Here is a 20,408-nt window from a genome sequence, read left to right as displayed (position 1 = left end):
TTACAGGTCTGTCCCAAGAGCACCGTTCATTACATAAACATGATCACCTAGAGCCATAAGAGAAGTTGAGAAGTTTGTCTGAGATCTTTTTCAGTGGAACCTGAAGCAATTCTGCCTTGGGATGCACTCAACCTTCACCCTGCAATAATCCCCAGCTATTTCAGACAGCAAAACTGCAAGGAGAAAAAAAAAAAAAAAAAAAAAAGAAAAAAAAAAAAAAAGAGTTGGATTCTGTTTATCTGTAGGACTATGAGGTTTGATGTTTCATAATTTACCCTGGAGACTTTCAGGACAAGGAAGGATCTGGGCAACATGAGATGGCCCTGTACATAGCAGGGAAAGTGAACTAGAGACCTTAATAAGAGACATTTATTCCAACAAAACCAACCTGTATGTTCTTCATCACAAACTCAGGAATATAAAAGTTTTTTGTTTGTTTTGTTTTGTTTTTAACCCTGACAAATACAATGCGTCAGTGCCTTCTCACAGCTGCCACGTACTGTTTCTGATGTTATCTGAGGATATAAAATCTTACGATGGGGGGGAACAAAGAGGGTGAAACACTGAGAGGGTGTGACTTAGGAGGAGTATATGATGTCACTTGGTTTGTTCAGCCCAGAGAAGACTGAGGGCTAACTTCAATACTCTCCAGGTTCCTCACAGGGAGCAGAGGGCAGCACTGAGCTCCGCTTTCTGGTGACAGCAACAGGGCCTGAGGGAACATGGAGCTGTGCCAGGGGAGGACTGGGAGCTGGGGGAGAGTTAGGTAAAGATTCTGCCCCAGAGGGCAGTGGTTATGGAACGGGCTCCCCACGGCAGTGGGCACAGTCTCAAGCCTGTTGATGTTCAAGGAACATTTGGAAAGCACTCTCAGCAGATCTAGCTTAACTCTTAGATTGATTCAGGTGGAGTTGCAATTTACACTTGATAACGCTCATGCATCCCTTCTAGCTAAGGATATTCTATGATTCTATGGTCTTAACTCCTTGGATACCATTTTTCTAAACTGATTATCTCATATGAACTCTTTTTCTGCAGTGGACTTTCACTTTTCAGCCCATGTCACCTTTTGTCTTTGTTTCAGGGGCAGATTGCACACTGATGTTCAACTTGCTGTCCACTGGGACCCTCAGGTCCTTTGCTACAATGCCATTGTACAGATGGGTGGCCCCAGCATATTTTGGTGCTTGGGTTCCACATCCTCAATGTCTCCTAAATACCTTCAGATATGGGGACTCCACCACTTCCCTGGGCGGCCTGATCCAATATTTGACCACACATTCTTCCTAACATCCAACCTAAACCTCTCCTGGCACAACCTGAGGCCATTTCCTTGCATGTTGTCACTCATCAGCTGAGAAAAGAGACCAGTACTCTTCTCACTGCAACCTCATTTCAGGTAGTTGTACGTGTACAATGACATGGCATCCTCTCAACATTCTCTACTCCATACTAAAGTAGCACAATTCCCCTAGTTGTTCCTTACATATCTCATTTTTCTAGTGCCTTCACTGCCTTCTTTGCAGGAGAGAAGTTTTGACTGCCTTTTGCCACGCCATCTTTCTGCAGTGAGGATGTGTGGATGTTACAGTGGTACCTGCGGCAACTGTCTTCCCTCCCCTGCAAACACTGTTAAATGCAGGGTCTGTAGTGCTGTGTTGTGCAAGATTCTGCACTCATCTATTTAAAAAAGCTGCTGCTCCTCAAAGACTTTGTCATCTTGGCATATAATAAAAGACAACAGGTGAATGCAGTAAACAAATAGGGTAGTTCAAGGCAAAGTAACAGTGAAACACAATCAGTCATATTCTGCATAATACGCAGCAGTCACAGAGTGCCAGCAGCCTTGATGCTATGAAGGGCTTTCTTAGGCATCGCCGGAGATAAGTTTCCAGGAGGACTGTGAAAGAGATTAGTGCTGTTCTACTTTTCAAAGTGCTTGACAGGATTGGTCAGGCACAGGCATGACTAAGAGCTGGATGAAGGTATGAATAAGCCACTAAGACAAACAACCTCCCAAAGGCAGGTTCTTCAGCTACTCTTTAACCTCACCTTTAAAAAGCTAAGTCGGGAGAATGTCCACAGATGTTTGTTTCTTCTTGCAGTTCTAAGATCTTTTGTTTTGTTCTCTGCACCTCGCTCACAACGTTAATATTCTTTCTTTGCAATATGAGATAGGTGTGTACATTGAACACCCATTCTTCAGGAAGGTTACTGCTCTTTTCAGATCTGTGGTGCAAACTATATAAGGTATGGAGGCACTTGTGCATGGTTCTTGAGTGCTGCTGCTTAGGCATCCTCACCTGTGTGGTTTCTGCAGCTCTCATATGCACTTTCTTATTGCGCCTCCTGTCCTTGCTTGCATTATTTTGTTGTGCTTATGACAGCCAACAGAAATCACTTACAAAGAGAGTTTATCACAACAGAGCTTTTTTAGAAAGATAATTAGACTTAAAACAACCAACCCCAAAACATATATGTATATATATATATACACATATACATGTAAATGTCACATTAATACCTTTTAAAATGTGTAAAGAGGCAGCAGTTTGCTGTGCTGGAACCGTTTGCTGGAAGGAATGCACTAACTCGCTGTAAATAAGAGAGCTTCTTGAAAGTTCATTCATTACATGTGAGAGGTTCAGCAACCTGCTTGTTTAAAATAAGGAAAAGAGATTCTGCCTATGAGCCGCAGATACTAGGGAAGGTCTAAAAGAGAAGAGGCGAGACAGAGGCAGTATGCACAGTATAGAGAAATGCTGCTTTATTTGAAAAATAAATAAGCAAAACCAAAGAGAAGAAATTAAGGCTCCACTAAGAGTTTACCTTCACCAAGTCTCAACTCTGCTTGTAGTTTAGAATCCAGAATAACATTTTATTACTTTACCAGTTCCTTAGGCAATTTTTATGTATGCTTCACATTGTGCTTTCTTTGCTAACACTCTCTAATTGATCACATCAGGTAAGAACTCTGAGACAGGCCCTACTGACCTGGCCTGGTATCACCGCTTTGGCTCCAGTGAGTTAATACCAGAGATGGTATTTCTCTCAATTTCTTTCAGGCATGTTTTAATTACCTAGCTGTGACATGAAGGCTTCTTTCTGGAACAGATATGCTTTCTGAAGTGTTTGGTGTATTTTGGCTAATTACCTCAATTCAAAAATTGTCTGTGTGGGGATGCTCATGTGATACTTGCAGGAATAATTAGGATGGGTGGGAAGGCTATTTTAGAGACTACACTGCACTGAAATGTCCTGTAGCACAGGCACATCCATTAGCAATGGTGTGCTATGCCAGTGCTGGACTCCTAAGTCTTTGTCTTAGACTCTTACAAATACTCTACCCTGGGACAGTTTGAAAATATTTTTGCAGTAATATTTAACATTACAGAACAAACTACTAAAAGAAATTGTGTAATCTTTCTTGAAAACGAGTTTTCTTATCTTTCTTTTCCCCATCTTCACCCTTTTGTTCCAGGACTTTCATCTTCATAAGACTTTTCTGACTGCACCCTAACTTGGTAGGCTTCATTCCTAGTACCGCTGGTCAGGCAGAGGCAGTTAAATCACAACTACTTAATGAGGTAAGTATCTCCTTGTTTCACACTGGAGGAAGTTTTGTTAGGCCTACTCTTAGCCACCTCACTGTCAGCAAGTGGACAAACAAGCTTTGCTGTATTTTTTTCCCTCTCCAAATGCGCCACTGCCTGCTCACATCTGCCTTTTCTGTTAGCCTTGCATTTGAACACTTGAGAATTACACTGGTTTTAGGCATAAGCCTTCAACAAATTAGCTGTAGTTTGATGACGACAATATGGTTGTCTGGTTCCATTTGAGAGTTCATGTCAAATACTCTAGATGCTCTGCTTAGATAACATGCCTAAGCTAATCGTCATCGTTTTTCCCTTCCTATTTTCCCCCATGCTACATATATATACTAATATTGTGTAGGCTAAATTAGGAAACTCCAGTTACTTAGTGTTTGCCTTTCTTCTCCACGGATTGTTCTCAGTGGCAGTGATTTGTTGTTGGAATGTTCCCCATTCTGTCCTTGAATACAGTGTGACCCTAGCAATACTTGCAAGCTACTTTAAACATTAGCTTTCTACAACCAAATGGAAATTGCTGTCCACTTTCAGACAAGAGAGAGAATGAACAAAAGACAAGCAACAGAAACACTAATGGTTTGCACTTCATCTCTTATGTGGACCATCTTGTTTTAACAGTCTTGTTGGAACTACTATTATCCTTAGAAATTTAATTTTTAACCTGTTTAGAACACTTAGTTCTTGGGAAAGCATGAATGAGGGGGAATAAATTATATCTGCGCTATACTTTTTTTGGTGATTGGTAATTATATTGTCACTCATGGTGCTATTCATTGTACTCAGCTACACGGAAATGAAGAAAAACACAACATTTCTCCATGAATTAGAATCTAGAGCTTTTCACAGCATCACACATCTGTGAGATACGGGAGTAAACAAAACGTGGGGAAGTTGTATTTGGATCTAAAGATATTTCCTTCTTCAAACAACAGTACAAAATATTTTTAAATAGCAAGGCGATGGGTTCAGTGCCCAATTTAGATGAGCAGCACACAGATGTTCTGTGCTTTCTGAGCCTACCTGTCAGACAGCCAAGTACTGCTTCTGAACGTGGCCCCATGCAAAGTCCAGCCAGTAACTTGCTATTTTGCCTAACTAGCCAGTGGCTGGTATGTCAGTCTTTGGTGCAGAACTTGGTGACTGAAGGTAGCTAAATCCGGAGAAGATTCTACAAAGTCAAAGAGAAACTTCCTGTTATATTCCTTGAAGAATCATTTGCATCAAAGTGGAAATTCTTTGAAACCAGATTGATTCTGCAAAACTTCTGACTGTATCTCGTGCAATATGTACTTAGGCAGAAATTTTCTCATCTGCGTTCACATCAGTATCACAGGGTAATCTAACATTGCATAAAGCGTTTGCTTCCACTTTAAATAAATGTCAGTTGCCATAAATACAGCACTTTGCAGATGAGCTGTGCAGAGCTTTTAACACTGACCTGTCTTTTGATATTAACTGGTACATAATAAATGCTTTTGGGAGGTTATTATCTCTTGTCAGGGTCACTGTGACTTACATCACAAAATAACAAAAAATACCAGAAAAATATCAAATCCCCTTGGCAACAGTATGTTTTCTTCCCTTTCACAAAGTGTTGGCAAATTAAAATGCAGTAAGCTTTTGCAATTTGATGCAAGCATGTAATATTGATATTTAAATCTTTATTGATTGATATAAAAAGTCAGCACATATGGACAAAGAAGATCAGCATAGCAAAGTACTTACATTTTTAAATCTGAAAAGGAACATAGAAAAAACTGAGACAATAAAAATTATTCTTTGCATCGTTTTACTTCTGTAGAACTGCCATGGGGAATTCAACAACTGTTCAAAGCTGATCCTTCTTGTGTTTTTCTCTTAATACAGGTTACTGCTTTTCAAAAGCACGCAAAATGAAGTTTTAAACTTCTCATAGAAAACTGGCCAGTGTTATGCCCTGTTGAACAGACATAAATTGCATAAACTTGTAGTTATCCACTGCAACCCTTGCTGATGTTAGAATGGAGACTTAGTGCAACAGTTAAGGGCAACATTAATTTTCCTCCAACTTGTTTCATAAGATGATGCTTTAAAAATACTTTGGGGAAACAACCAGCAAAGTTTTGGGTTATAATTTAAAAAAAAAAAAGCAAAAACAACAGTTGCTCTCAATGCAACAGAGATAAGGACCCCTCCTTGTAGTCTCTCACTGTCAGAGTGGGAGCTGCAAATGCTGCTCATACTGCAGGGTACACATTCAAAACGTGGGGTGTGTTCTCTGGGATCTTTCACAGTTGAGGTACTGCACTATCAAGGAGATTTTCTCACAGTGATGTAATATGTATGTAATGTGTATTTCCAATCAATAAGATTTCATAATTTAAAATGCCTGGTTGCATACAGAACTAAAGAAAACCTTCTTATTGTGCCAAGACAGATTTTTGATACACTTCGAATTTGTACCGGATGCCATTCTCTTCCTGAATATCAGCAGGGACACCTGGGTATCTAGAGATGGGGGAAGTAAAAAAAACAAAGGATAAAAAGTAGAAAGCAATTGTGCAAATCACCAGTAATTTATCTAATCAATCAGAAGAGAGAGCTACCTGGTAAAGACATGAAAAAACCACTCTTATCACAGGAATACTAACTATAAGCTATTTTTGGGAATCACATTAATTACTACCAGCAACGTGTATATGCATCTTTCTAAACAGAAAAAGTAGACTGTGATGTAACACAGATGAAAAAGACAACAGACATTTTGACTGAATCCCCCCACACTACTTAAAATGTCTATAAAGGCAGAAGCGACACATTTTGTTTTGTTTTGCTTTTGATTACACTGTTTAGAGGAAACAGTAAAGTAAATGCCTCTTTCAAGAATACGTAGGTGATGCTACCTACTGCAAAGTGTTCCCCTCTATTCCAGAGTTACTAAAAGGATTTTTTATTAATAGATACTCTTAAAATCTCTTCAGTTCCCAGTGACAAAGTAAGGACTTTGTATGAGTAATGCTACATTGAGGGAGGAAGGAATTTTAAACTTTTTTTCCCCCTAGATCAGCATCTGTGAGGTTTCCATTTCAGTGGGGGAATTACCAGCTATATTAAATAAAGACCAAATTCTGATTTCTGTTCACTGACCAACACCTGAGAAACAACGCAGAAAAAGACAGGGATTTTGATGTCAGAAATCAGGATACTGCATTAGGATTGTGTTAAGGCACAGAGCGCTTTGGAATCTAACATTCCCCACTCACTTAGTTTGTCTGGGCCATACTCTTCTGCACTGCCAGCACTTATTTATTCTCTGCAGCTTCACAGCTAGTCCACTCCTGCACCCTAGGTTGTGGACAGAGAGCCCATCTTGCCACACTTTCTCTTTACTGCTGGTCTGTAAATAGCTAGAAACTGAAATGGGAGCAGAAAGATAAAATTCTTCCCTGCTGATTCTTGGGGCATCCATTTGTATTTTTGCTACCTCCCAACTTCCTGTAATCTTGTTAGAGAGAGCATAAAGCATGCCTGCAATGTGACAAAGATGGCAAAAACTCGAACAGAATGTGGCCTTAGCAAGATTCTTACACATTCGAATGATTAAGTCTCCCTTCAGAACACAGGACCATTATACATTCTGATACTTACTCTGTGAGAAGTTTGAAGTCTTTGTAGTCAATTTCTGGAAAAAATGTGTCGCTTTCAAATTCATGCAAAATTCGTGTCACAAACAGTCGATGATCAATGGGCTTCTCCATTGCTGCCTTTACAAATAAAACAAACAAAGTTGAATTATTCTGTGTAAAAACCTGGACTATTTATGAAGTCTTCTTCATGTTTAATTACATTTTTAATAATCTTGTGTTAAAACACTGTTTGAAACCTGTAAGACAATGTCAAGTTTCATGGCTTCCTGAATGAAAAAGTTTAAAAAGACACCTTCTAGGTGAGATCCTTACTAACAGACGCACACAAACTCTTGAGTTAAAAATTCTGTACTGGTGCCTGGCTACAGAATACGTGTTGAAGTGCTTTATTGATGCTTCTCCCTTTCCCCCAGATTGGCAATGAGCAATACATTGTTAAAAGATGATTCACCATGCATCATGCTACTAGGTTTTACTTTGACAAGTACAGGAACGAAGTAATTTCAAACATAATCCAATAAAATTAATTGCTAGCTTTGCTGAGAAGTTGGTTTCTGGAAAAGCAACTCTATTTCCAGAGAATACCTTAAAATGAAAGTTAGAACACAATATCCATCTGCACCGAACAAGTGTTCATCTAGATTCCTTACAAATATCAGGGCCAGCTGTAGGAATTGAAACATACATCTGCAGAATAATAATTTGCTTCACAAATAAGTACAAAATACTGAGTTCTGTTTACTGAGATACTTTTATTTTGTAGTAGAGGGATAAATGAACTTTTTACTCAGGTCAATGGGAACTTTTCTAGTGTTTCAGTTAAGGCTTCTGCACTCGCAGGGAAGGATGAATGGAGTGACTGACTGCAGCTGCTGCAAAGAAAGCTGAACTTAGCAAGAAGGGGATAGAATGGTGGCTTATGCGCTGGAGAAAACATTATGTCAGTTGAACAGCTTAATGTGCTGCTGGACTGCTTGTCCCCCAGTCTACAGGAAAAGTGCAAATGCCTTCAGACATTCTTCTGTCAGACAGAACAACTCTGGAGTGGGTATGTATACATGGCTCAGCCTCATGTAGACATAAGAACTAAATGTCAAATAGAAAGAACTTGGGGAAGAGCAGTGGGCTGGTATGCCTACAACAACCTACCTTCATAGGCCTTTGCTGTTTTCTAAAGATCTGCCTGACCACTGTGAGCCCTTTTGCTGATGAAGCTGTGCTGTGCTGTCCAGGATACTGTCTCTGGGTGCCAACATCCTGTGCTTCTGAGTGGGGCTGGTCCTTCCTGTTCCCTGGCAGCAACTTTCCTGGCAGAAAACTTACATAAGTAGATTTTGTATTAAACATGAAACTTTCCACATTTGGAGTCTCTAAGTGAAATTGCTCAGAGCAGACTATAGGCAGTGAAAGTGCTTTATGACAACTCTGAAATTTCTAAGAAGATAATGGTACTTCTTTGCTAGTGTTCACTTACTATTCACTCCAGTCTTGTCCAGGTTACTCTACCTACTTTTTTTTTCTTTCACAGGAGATTAATTAAGGGATGCATAGTGCTGATTTGATAGAATTTTGACATATTTGCTCTAAGCTTAATGATGTGATTCTATATTATACTTATTAAGCACATTTATTCTAAGGAATGCATGAGTGAATACTGCTTCATTGTTATATAATACATAGATGTCAGTAATTTTGACTATTTGGACAGAATGTGGAGGAACTAATATATATTTCTACTGATCAGGCAGCACTGTGGTAAATGAACATAATACTCCACAGCCAAATAATTTCCAGTAGGTAGATCAGTACTAGCTCTTTGTTTTTTCTCTTATTTTTCAGATTTCAGGACAGTGTATGTAACTGTATGTAACAGAAAAGCTAGATTTTAGGGGAGGACTTCTCAGAAGTAGTAGTATCAGAGCAAGGGGAGATTTTTAAAGCCAAAGGATGATGCTTCTGAGCTTCGTGGTTCTCTGTATTTGAAAAATCTGCACCCTCACCACATATTCAATTATGTTCCCTTACCCCATTGCTACACTGGGTCTCAACGACATTCCTAGTCTGATTTTCATTTATTGTGCTTTCCTCCCATAATCCACTCAGTTGTCTTGTGATCATATTTGTACCTGTACTTGAAACTGCACAGGTTGTCTGCTTATGTAGCAGCTACTGAACCTTTTAAGATTCTACAGCTTGACGAAAAAGGGAAAATCAAAGCTGGCTGTGGTTTTTCTTAGAGCATAGTCTATTAAAACTATAGTTTCTGATCTGTTCCTTCAGAAATACCAGAAGATTCCTCCAACAGAGATGACATTCCAAAAGAAAGAGAGGACAGGACTGTTGAGGTGTCAAGACCAGTCCTCTTGTCCCAGGAAAGTCACCCCCATAGGTGAACCAGCCTTTTATTACTCACATATGCCTTCATATACCTAGTAAAAGATTTTAGAATACCCTTCTCTTTTTTGTCTTTTCCAAGTAACCATCAATACACTTGTCTCTGAATCATACATCAAGAAGTAGATGACCTAAGAATTATATCCCCCATAATTTCCAGATTTATTGGACAGCCTGCCATGCAAGCTGATTAGTCTACATCTGCACTTAAAGGACTACTGCCTTGAATTAGTTGTCTTCGTAGAACACAGGTTAAAATAACCCTAAAGCTCTGCAACAAATAGCTGCACATTACAAGCAGTTTCAAAAGTACTACACAGAAAATTAATCTTTTTTAGGTTTAATCACCAAACCAGACAGCATAGCAACCAGTTTCTCTAGAAGGAAGCAATTATATCTGGTCATTCAAAGATTTGCAGGTTTTAGAAGGACGCACGCACACTGTCTTGCAATCTTCCACTGATTACATAAAATAAGTAACACAGACAAAGTAGCTATCTGAAGCACTTATTTCTGAAGTGTCTTTCTGCTGCTAGACAACAATACTGCCAATCCAAACAAAGTACCAGAACAACATAAAAGAGAAAAATTCAAAAGAAACATTCTGTCCACTTGTCTTCCGGTTTTCAACCCTTAAATTGCATTCTGAAGCCCCAAAAGTATTTATTTTATGCATTAAAATAAATAAATAAATAAAAAAATCCTAGCTAAATATCTTCCAAAGCTTATGCAGGTAACAAGACTTGCCAAAGTTAAGCCTTCTCAATTAGAAGAGTGGCTATGATGACCATGAGAATCAGCACTTTCAAAAATCTTTCCTGCCCATGTTCCAAGGGCCTGGCTGAACGAGGTAATTTCCCTGCCTTTCTAAGCTGCTGGGGCTAAACATGGTGAGGAGGGAACACTGTGGTAGCTCCCATCGCCAGTTTCCTGCAAGGAACAGGACCAGTGTAATAAAAATCTTGTATGACCTTTATTGAAAAGCCTACCCATGCTGACCCTGTAGAAACAGATAAACTTTATGAACTGGACTTTCCAATGTCAAGAGGGTAGTAAGGTCCTTGTTTAGAACAGCATCTTTTAAAACTTTCCCTCTATAATCTCACCAAGTACCTTTGAAAAGAAACTTAAAAAGCATCTCTTTTTAGAGCTACAGGATTACTTTTTCCCACAGAAAAGCCACATCAAAGTTTGCTCGCAACAACAAACAAGCAAAGAACAATAGGAATACTACACCTTTCTTTCCAGTGTTAAGAATTCTCTGAGTTTACGTAGTTTGGCACATGAAATGGAAAACCTGGATGTGTCCCTCCCCTGTCTGAGAAAGCACAAAGCTGCTGAACTGAAGAAATTCACTAGTCTATTGCTAACACTGTAATTTTATTTCCTATTTGTTACTAGGTAAAAGAACAAAGCACTGACAAAAGGCATAAGGATATACTTTCACAAAGCTATATGAGTTAAGGATATATTTTTACAAAACACAAATTTCTATAGTATGAGGATAGTATCATCAACTGTAATGCCGTAAGCTTGTCACACTTATATAAATGAGGTGTTAGGAAACTACAGTAATATGGCTGTAATCCTTTCTCAATCACAGTAATAAGAATAGAGTAAAACTCTTTTTGCACTGCCACTGTTCAAATATGTATGGGAAAAGTCTCCTGTGAAGAAGTATTTGCCAGCACTGCAATAATCAAAGTTTATATTTGTTTATGTACTGGGATGACAGTAATCTTCTTTGGAAACAAAACTGCTCAGGACTACATACACCTGCACACTTAAGTGAGATTGTCATGAATTCGGTGGGATGGGGAAACAAAGCACAGACAGTACAACCACTCTGCCTCATTCAAATCTATCTATACTGTCACAGCCAGGAGTGGTTCTCTCCATAGACCAGGAGAACTGCCAGTCACTATGTCTGAAACCTTCCATAACAAAGGATTTAAAATTTAGTTTCCAGTCAAAGATATTCTTGAGACGCCGTCATTTACCTGTAACTTACTAATAATACTCTACACAGTGTTATCAACTTTCAAAAATGTTAATAGGATTGAGCCAGACTAGTTAGTTTGAAAGTGAACAGAAAAGCCAGTGGAGTCAGTACGCTGCTTTTCATACTGGTTCTCACAGGTGAGAGAAATCTTTCAGGCCTGCCGTGTGATGCCCTCCATGTCAATGGCTTCAGAAAACTCAGAGAAGCTTGCTCTTTGCAGCAAGTTCTTTGAAAGCAGCGCTACACAGCAACAATGGCACTGGAACATGCAGAGTATAGCACATTAGCACAGAAAAACACATCATCTACATTGCTTCCCTGTATGTGGTTCTCAGTCCTTGGTCCTATCTCTGGAAGAACACAGCACTTCAAAACAAAATGAAAATGCATATGTGTCAGTCTCTATTTCAGGAGCTATGCAGTTTTAAACTGTCTTGTTTTATATGTGGTTAAGGCAATAAAATTAGTATATTTATGGTATGTGAGAAATTCAGACATGTTAAAATGTAATCTTTAAAATGTGTATTTTCTCAGAATTACCTCAAGAGATCACTGAGTCCAACTCCTTGCTAAAGTGGGTTCTCTACAATGGGTTGCACAGGTAAGCCTGCATATAGGTCCTGAGTATCTCCACAGAACAAGGCTCCATAAAATTTAGTATAATGCTGAAGTTTTGTCAGGCTTGAAAAAAATCACAATAAAACTAATAACACAAGTTATTGATATTTTTCTCTCTCTCAAAGTGATCCTTATGCTACAGCACAGATCTGAAGCTTAACAAATATGGCATTCACAGCTCACTCAGGACATCCAAAACTCGGTGGAGCTTATATACTTAGTTAAGAAACTGTTTAAAAGGGTAATTAAACATCTACAAGAGACTTGCAGCACTACATACACGTAGCAACTTAATCCTTCAGTAGTTTTGAAGAATGAAAGGAGTTGGATTTCCCAAAACAGTATGTCAAACACTAATACATAAGGAAGACACCTGAGCATGGATAAAAGACAAAACTTTCCCTCGGAGATTACTAGAAATTTAATTTTCCAACTTAAGCCTCTTTGTTAAATAATTTCCCCAAATATGATTTGATAGCATCACTTATTGTCCAGCTTAGCTATTAACTCAAAATAAAAAAACTTCATATGAAAGAACAACTTTTTGTTCTGTTATGAAATTACAAGTTCTCCAGATTTAATACATGAATACTATTCTGCACTTCAGCAAACATGGCCTTGAGCATCATTGTTTGCTTCTGAAGCGCAGAGAAAGCAAGAAGCTCAGTAGGAATGTATAAATTACGAAAGACAATTTTAAATGCAGCAGAAAAACCTGTTTTGTCAAGGGAAGAGCTTGTTTGACACTCAGCCCGTTTTGGTTTTACTAACGAGGCCTTGGCTTTGAGGGCCTGAGTCATACATTTTTTCCTCTTTTCTTTATTTATTTTTTAAGTTCTGTTGCTAGTTTTTCTTCTACTGGTAGGTTTGTTCTTTGGGCTTTTTGTTTGGTTATTTCTATAAAGCAAGATTTACACTGAACACTTAAAAACTACCACGTTATAAGGCCATTCCTTGCACAGAAGCAAGTCTACACATGTTCTCTTTTTTTTAAAGAGCCCCTGTTTAATACCTGGAGTTATAGAGGACTTACAGTTCCTGTTTGTCATGGTTTTGGCTGGGATAGAATTAATTTTCTCTGTAGAGGCTCAGAAGATGCTGGCTTTTGGATTTTGGATCAAATAGCGGTGATAGCACACCAGCACTTTGGCTGTTTCAGAACAGTGCAAGGCAAGTCCTTTTCATCTTCTCACTCTGCCCTATCAGTGAGAAGCTGAGAACACAGAGAGAGCTGTGAGGGGACAGAACCTGGACCCAAATTGACCAAAGGGATGTCTGTGGCATTATGTTCAGCAATAAAAGCTGGAGTAAAGTAGAAAAGGGGTGGATGTTTGGAGTGACAATGTTTGTCTTCCCAAGAAACCACTATGCGTAATGAGCTCTGTTTACTTAGCAGCAACTGAACATCTGCCTGCTGAGGGGTAGCTACAAATGAGTCTTTTCCTTTGCTTTTCCAGCATAGGCAACTTCTGCTTTACCTTGTCTCCACCTCAACCCATTGGCTCTTGCACTTTTATATTTCCAATTTTTCCCCATCCCACCTGGGCAGTGAGCAAGTGACTAAGGAGTACTGTGCTGTCTGCCAGGGTTAAACCACACAGTAAAATCTGAATGTTGTTCTACATAAATTTTAAACACTCAGGTTAAATTCAGTTTAAAAAGACTGATGCAGCTAGTACTGAGCAGATTTATTAGTCTCTCCCGGCTGTACTATTACTCAAGTCAAAAACCAAGACCTGAACCTCTCCTTTAACAGACAATTAGGAGACTTACTTCTGCACAGTGTGCATCCATACCAATGTCGTAGCTCAGAAAAGAAATGTGGTTTTGAAATGAATCCTCTAATTGTCCCCACTTTGGTTGCACTTGGGAGCAATCCTGGTGTGCATGAACTGAACTTCTTGAAGATGAATCCAAGACACAAAGTCTGCTTATGTGATATGCTCCAACTGCTAATAGAGACTCAAGGGACAGTAAGTGAGTCACTGCTGCAAGTTGGCAACACACAACAAGCACTCGGGAGCCAGCAGAAGGCTCTCAAAACATTAAGTGCTCATGCAAAACCACAGAATGCCTCTCAGCCACACAACGTCTTTGTAATTGCTATGACCTACTGGGCTGCCACACTCTTCCTTCCTCATCCATATAATCAGGAGCAACATCAGCTCTTTCCAGAAGATCCAGTAAGGTATCACACTGAGATCTAAGGAAATTACATTTGAAAACCTATGCTGTGAGAAGTCCAAAAGCTTCACTGGGAGCAATATTATACCTTTTGTATGTATGAGGACATTAAAAATCCAGTGAAGCCATCAGTGTCAAGTCAAACTTAAGATGATGGTCAGTGTTGAGCAAGAAGTCACTCTAAAAGCTTACAGAATTGAAGAACTGTAGGGGTTTGAAGGCACCTCTGGAAATCACCTTCTCCAACCACCCCTACTAAAGTAGGTTTCTGTACAGCAGGCTGCACAGCAAAGCATGCAGGCATATTATGAATATCTCCAGGCAAACCATTCCAGTGTTTTGTCACTCACAGCGTAAAGAAGCTTTAACTCATGTTTGTATGGAACTTTCTGTGTCCAGGTTTTACCCATTACCCCTTGTTCTGTCACAGTACCACTGAGTAGTGCCTAGTCGGTTGAGGAATCTGTGAACCACATATTAACTAATCTACATAGGCCCAGGACTGTGCTGCATCTGCTAAGCTGAACAAACTGGTTGCTCTACAGGCATGTACTCCTGGGTCAAAGGACAAACTCAGTCTGATGTTATAGAATGTTATACAGGAGCCCGCAAACAGCTTTCACTTGTTAACAATGATTACACTTCCATTGGGCCCCTGCCTTTATCTAGAAGTGCAATAAGACATTCCCACATGAACATTCTTTCTGTTTCAACAGCAAAAATAATGAGTATGCTTGGTTTCTTATAAGAAGAAAATCCTCCAATAGCTTAAATGACCAAATATGTTAACCTCTTAAATAGATGGGGTCTGCAAGACATGTTGCATGTGGATTAGATGCTTGTTCAGTTCTGCACAATTTGGGATTCCCAGTTTCAACAAGGACTTGTAATTACCTATACTATCCTACCCTTCTTCAAAGTGTCAGCTCTAATAAATAGTGTTTAAAGTGACACTTTACAGAGTACAAGTATCATTCTTACTGGGATCATAATACAGTAGTTCTTACTGAAAAACACCTCTTTACTGCACTGTTGTGCAGCAGTACTCAGATGCGAATAGGTTTTATTTAGCAGGCACTACACTGTTACTTCTGAATAAGAAGGAAGAGAAACAAGGTACAGGATCAGAAATATAAAAGGACTTGCTGGTTGGAATAGTGAATATCATCTGCATAAAAGATGTGAAAAGTACAGTCCTTCTTGGAGTGGTGTGCTCTCTTCATCATGGCTTGTCCTCATAACACTCCATCTGATCAGAAAGATCTGAACTTTGGGTTAAGCCTCCCACACTGCTAGAAGCAGAAAATGTCATGCATCTCAGTGGTATCTACTTCAAACCACTCCCACTGCACTTACTCACTGAAGTATGTATGGTCACTTTCTTATACACATCCAAAGAACTAAGATGAAAATAGTACTTTAAAATAAAGTATCTACATTTACTGAATAAAATGATTCACTTCTGTTACCCATCAAGTATTTTTACTTCCCACATATCTCTACATAACATAAAGGGAATACTCCAGCTATCCTCTAATATAGGCATTAAAATGTTACCTGCAGTTTTGGTGGAGGTGTATGGTTTCCACTTTCAATTAAGATCACATTAAGATCATGGTTGTAGAAATATTTATAAAACCATCAGATTTATCCCTAATGAGTTACATATTCCTTTGAGTGAGTACTTGGAAGAGGGAAAACACCTGAGATTTCAAACTATATTCCTTATGCTGATCTGCACAGTAATAGGTTCCAAAAGTAATCCTGACCAAAAATGATAATTTATAATTTAAATATTAGTAATTCTTTCAAAAGTTGTATTGTTTTCTGTAACAGCCAAGCTATCTCTCTTAGACCCTCTTTTCTTATTTGCACACCTGTATAAAGCACTACATTCTAGTTAAAAATGCTGGACTGCTTTTCTTCATTCTCACATCATCTACAGCCAGTTTCCTTTCTCAGTAAAATAAACAAAACAGCACAAGTCTTAGTGTAAAAACCCTAGAAATTTAGACAGTTAGGAAGAGGCCTCAAAAGTGCAATGACTGTATGATATTGCAAGAGCAATATTAGGTTACTTGGACAGATATTTTCAACTTGTTAGTCAAAACGTTTCTTCCTATGGTTTGCTCTGTCAACGGAGTTCACTAAGTCAGATGGGGAAAAGGCTTACCCCTGCACTTCCTGAAGTGGAAATAACTTGAGCCATCTTTCTCCCAAGGCAGAAAATTTAATAACCTAATAGTACTTTAAATGTACCTTATAAACTGAAGTGCCTCCAACAATCCAAACCATGTCTACTTTATCTTTTAATTCCGGTGTGTCCAAAAGAGCTAAGGCATCATCCAGGCTTTTAGAAAGATAATGTGCTCCTTTTGGAGCTTCCCTAGGAAAAAAAAAAAACAGTTTTATTACTAAATATGAAAGACAAATTGTCATCATAGTAGATACAATCAAGATATACAATATATTCTGCTGAATTTACAAGTGAGTAGATGTTTCAAATTAGTTCATTACACTGAAATGTATTACTACTCACCGTTAGTATTCTCACCTCATTATTTTATGAAGTGGTTAAGAAATAAATAAGAAAAAAAAAAAAAAAAACATTAAAAAAAAATGAAGTAATGATATCACTCAGAACCCATAGCAGAGATGCTTCCTAACCAGAAACAAATGTAAAAAATGTTACATTATTAATTCTTTTATGAGGCACTGTTACATACATTCTTAGGTTTAGATCTGTTATTTATCATTCATCATACATACTTGAGCTCCCTGCTGAGCACTATATTAATTCTGTCTTTCAAGGGACGATTCTTCTCAGGAATGGAGAACCAGGTTTTTTTACCCATTATCAGTGCATTCTGTTTACCTGAGTAAGAAAGAAATGATTTGTTTAAATGACACTTCAGCTCTGTATCAGGTTTGTTTCAGTTGTTTAGTGACATCTGCTGGACTTTCACTCCCTCTTCTGAAATCAATTTCAGCAGTTATCAAGGTACATGCTTGGGCCCTGATTCCACAGCGAGTCATAGGCACAAAAGAAAAGGTTTGTGCCCCCCAAGCCGATTACCCGATTCTCTTTCACATGCACTAAGAACAGAGTTATTTGCACTTCCTCTGTGAGAGGAAGTGTACAGTCAGAACAAGTTTACCACTACCAGCTTTTGCATTTCCTTACCTGCTCACTTTCATGACCTTCGTGTCTATACTGTAAATGGTTTTATTTCACTAAAGGTCTTGTTGGATCTGAACGTTATAACTATGTATTGCCAGCACAGTTGCATGTTACTGCATACATATAACACAGCATACGTGTTTGGTTGCACATTGGCATTGTATTTAGGATGTTATGGAGTTCTGGGATGACTCAGCCCCCTGTCAGACAAACCAAACCACAAGGGTCAGGGGATGCAATGAATGGCCAAAGTTTACCTAAAGCAAACAAGCTAGTGGACAAGCTAACAGAGCCTGAAAAAACAACCTGCTGCTGCTCAACTTAAACAAAACACTTTTGCCTTTTTGCACTTTCTGACATGAAGGGATAAAACACACCTTGGACCTTCAAAAAGGCAGGGTGGGAAACTTCTGGTGAGTTTGAAATGTGAGCCATAAGACCAAAAAAGAGCAATAGCTAAAAGTAAAGTAAAAGTAATAGTAAAGGCTCTGCTTTTACTGCAAACAGATGGGCTGGTGAGGTCAGGGAAGCTAATGGGAAGGGTCATTCCTGATCTTTTCCTGCGACTAATACCACACAAACTTAGTACGGCGGCACACTGCGTATTACCTTCCACATGGGAGGTGCTGGTCATTCTCTGGAAGTACTTGTATTCATTCCTGGCGAATAAAGAAGCAGAGCGTTACAGCAAGCCTCCTTAATATAACAACTTACATTACTGTGACACGAAAGGAGAAGGACCCGCGCACCCCCAGCCCTGAGGCGCTCCCGCCCAGCACCGCCAGCCGCCTCAGCACTTTCCCGCCTTGCCCTCCTGCCTACAACTCCCAGCACGCACCGCGCGGCTCGCCGCCTTGCCGGCCGGCAGCGTGCCGCGCTGCATATTGGGACATGTAGTTCTCCGTCCATCCCTCCGGGACCGCGCGGTAGCGGGCCCGCCGTACCTCAGCGGGGGCCAGGGCAGGTTGCCGTCCTTCCCGATGCCCATGTTCTGACACACGGCCACGATGGAGTTCAGCGAGCGCACCATGCCGGCCTCCTCTACCCAACGCCCCTCACTACGTGCGGTGGCGGCGTGGGGAGGGCCCGGGGCGGGGCTCCAAGCGGAGGCGGAGGCGCTGCCCGGCGGGTCGGGCTGGGCACGCCATGCCGCGAGGGAGGCGGCGGGAGCTGGGCGGTGCGGGGCAGCCCGTCATCAGCCGCTTCTTCGGCGTGACGGGGAGCGGCACTGCCCGGCACACGGTGCGATGCGGGCCGCGGGGGGGGCTGATAGCAAGGCCTGGCCGATAGCTTGGTCTCTTGGCCTTGGTGCGGTGGACTCAGAGGGGAACTTTGATGGGATGGGCCTGCAGGCTCGGTTTCTGAGGTCCAAGGGTCTGGATTTTCTCATTAATGTGCCTGAAATGAGTGCAAGCTGCTGGTAGCACCCGCGGTGTGTTTGGAAAGAGAAATGGTAGTGCTCTTATACATTGTTGCGGCTGCGAGTTACTTATTTGTGTATGGCCGCCCTCCTTGGATCCTGCCCGTCATTGGTGGGGAACTGCATAAAGGGGTGATTCCTCATCACTGGTGTGTGCCAGTCAGATGCACCCATGGCCACGAGGTCTGAAGTACTGTGTTCTGTACAAGCATCCAGGTAATGCTGGGTGTTTGCATCTGGGATCATTATTTAAGATTCAGACTAACTCATGGCGAGGATATTCTTTCATAACCTGTTTCAAGACCTCACAGAGCCAGAGGTGAATAGCTGGCATCTGGCAAGAGAAAGAGAGGCTCTCTTAGTCTCCTCTCTTACAAAGAGGCTGATTTCAGACATAGGGCGATAGGGTGGGGTGTGGCACTACAAGGAAGGTTTGTTCAATTCTGTGCTGCAGTTAGCTCTGAGCTGCCTTTTGAAAACACTGCAGCTGTGGCTGTTTCTTTTTGAGCACAACCGCCTACTTGTTAACAGCATGCACTGCTCCTCTTATAGTCTTGCATTCCATGAACTATTTTATAAGCAGAAATGTAGATAAAATAGTTAAGGATTTTGTGTGTGGTAAGTTAATTGCATTTTGCATTATCTCTTTATGAAATCCTCAGACTTATTACTGTCTTTCAGAGAGGATGGGAATAAAAGAAATGAAATTTCTTTGATTAATTTATATTTCAGGCTTCTGAAGTTAACACAAAAAGGAGAACATCAACTGAAAACAATGAGCCATGTGAGAAGAAGCCCAAGTCACTACAAACTACTATAGATGACATCTATAATCCTGTGAAGACTCAGGATAAAAGTGAGTTAACTGTCAACAGACCTTCAAACATTTATACTCAGTAAACAATTTTTCACTGTCAAATGTTAAATAAATAAAGAAAATGATCAGAATATGGTTTAGAATGTGTCTGTTGGGTGTAAGATACATCTTTGAAGTGTCACCATGAACATACTAGCTGTACTGCTGAAGCATTCTTTGTGAGTGAGGCTACGTATTGGAGCCTTGCTCTGAAATTACTCTGCAAAGTCCCTTCAACTGACTCAAATTTAGCAGGTTGTTTAATTGGTAAAGTGTAGGTGCCCAGACAGAAATGCTGCAAGTTAGAATCATTAAGGCTAGAGAAGATCTTCAAGATCCTCTAGTTCAGTTGGCAATCCATCACCACCATAACCACTAATCATGTCCCTCAGTGACATGTTTCAGGAGAACCTCCACAGATGGTGACTAATGTTTCCCTGGGCAGCCTATTCCAGTGCTTTACCTCTCTTTCCGAGACAATGCTTTATAATCTTTGTTGGTTTAGCAGTCAGTCTT

The 20,408-nt window shown here is 40.1% G+C and overlaps 2 protein-coding genes across 6 annotated transcripts in view; one reads left to right on the top strand and one right to left on the bottom strand.

Moving 5' to 3' along the window:
- Nucleotides 1-5,237: 5,237 nt before the first annotated feature.
- Nucleotides 5,238-18,709, bottom strand: DHFR (dihydrofolate reductase). 4 transcript variants are annotated; one of them, XM_015849794.2, is made up of 6 exons: nucleotides 18,561-18,709; nucleotides 18,226-18,275; nucleotides 17,205-17,310; nucleotides 16,695-16,821; nucleotides 7,239-7,354; nucleotides 5,238-6,098 (listed from the first exon to the last, which is right to left on the bottom strand). In XM_015849794.2, the coding sequence occupies exons 1-6, from the start codon at nucleotides 18,644-18,646 to the stop codon at nucleotides 6,011-6,013; spliced, it is 573 nt and encodes a 190-aa protein (XP_015705280.1). In that variant the 5' UTR covers nucleotides 18,647-18,709; the 3' UTR covers nucleotides 5,238-6,010. The 4 variants fall into 4 exon arrangements, with proteins under 4 accessions (XP_015705280.1, XP_032297311.1, XP_015705281.1 ...); XM_015849795.2 differs by lacking the exon at nucleotides 5,238-6,098 and adding an exon at nucleotides 8,387-8,555 and having other exon boundaries at nucleotides 7,244-7,354; nucleotides 18,561-18,672; XM_032441419.1 differs by lacking the exon at nucleotides 5,238-6,098 and adding an exon at nucleotides 8,387-8,544 and having other exon boundaries at nucleotides 7,244-7,354; nucleotides 18,561-18,672.
- A 30-nt stretch (nucleotides 18,710-18,739) lies between these two features.
- The window catches only part of MSH3 (mutS homolog 3), a 107,492-nt gene continuing 105,823 nt past the window's right edge, over nucleotides 18,740-20,408 (top strand). Inside the window, exons 1-2 of one of the 2 annotated variants that reach the window (XM_015849792.1) lie at nucleotides 18,740-18,858; nucleotides 19,769-19,892. In XM_015849792.1, coding sequence (XP_015705278.1) covers nucleotides 18,763-18,858; nucleotides 19,769-19,892 — 220 coding nt within the window. In that variant the 5' untranslated portion in view covers nucleotides 18,740-18,762. Of the gene's footprint in view, nucleotides 18,859-18,945; nucleotides 19,253-19,768; nucleotides 19,893-20,408 lie in introns of those variants that run through there. The other variant, XM_015849793.2, reaches the window with a different exon arrangement.

Source organism: Coturnix japonica, chromosome Z (genome assembly GCF_001577835.2).
Source record: "Coturnix japonica isolate 7356 chromosome Z, Coturnix japonica 2.1, whole genome shotgun sequence".
Classification (NCBI taxonomy): domain Eukaryota; kingdom Metazoa; phylum Chordata; class Aves; order Galliformes; family Phasianidae; genus Coturnix; species Coturnix japonica.
This window is presented reverse-complemented; position numbering and strand designations above follow the sequence as displayed.

Bases quoted from the DNA above. Each gene is read 5' to 3' on its own strand.
- DHFR (XM_015849794.2), bottom strand. From the start codon at position 18,646: ATGGTGCGCTCGCTGAACTCCATCGTGGCCGTGTGTCAGAACATGGGC. The intron at 18,276-18,560 runs GTACGGCGGGCC...TTTATTCGCCAG, and splicing joins CTGCCCTGGCCCCCGCTGAG to GAATGAATACAAGTACTTCC. The intron at 7,355-16,694 runs GTACATTTAAAG...TTATTTGTAAAG, and splicing joins GAGGCACTTCAGTTTATAAG to GCAGCAATGGAGAAGCCCAT.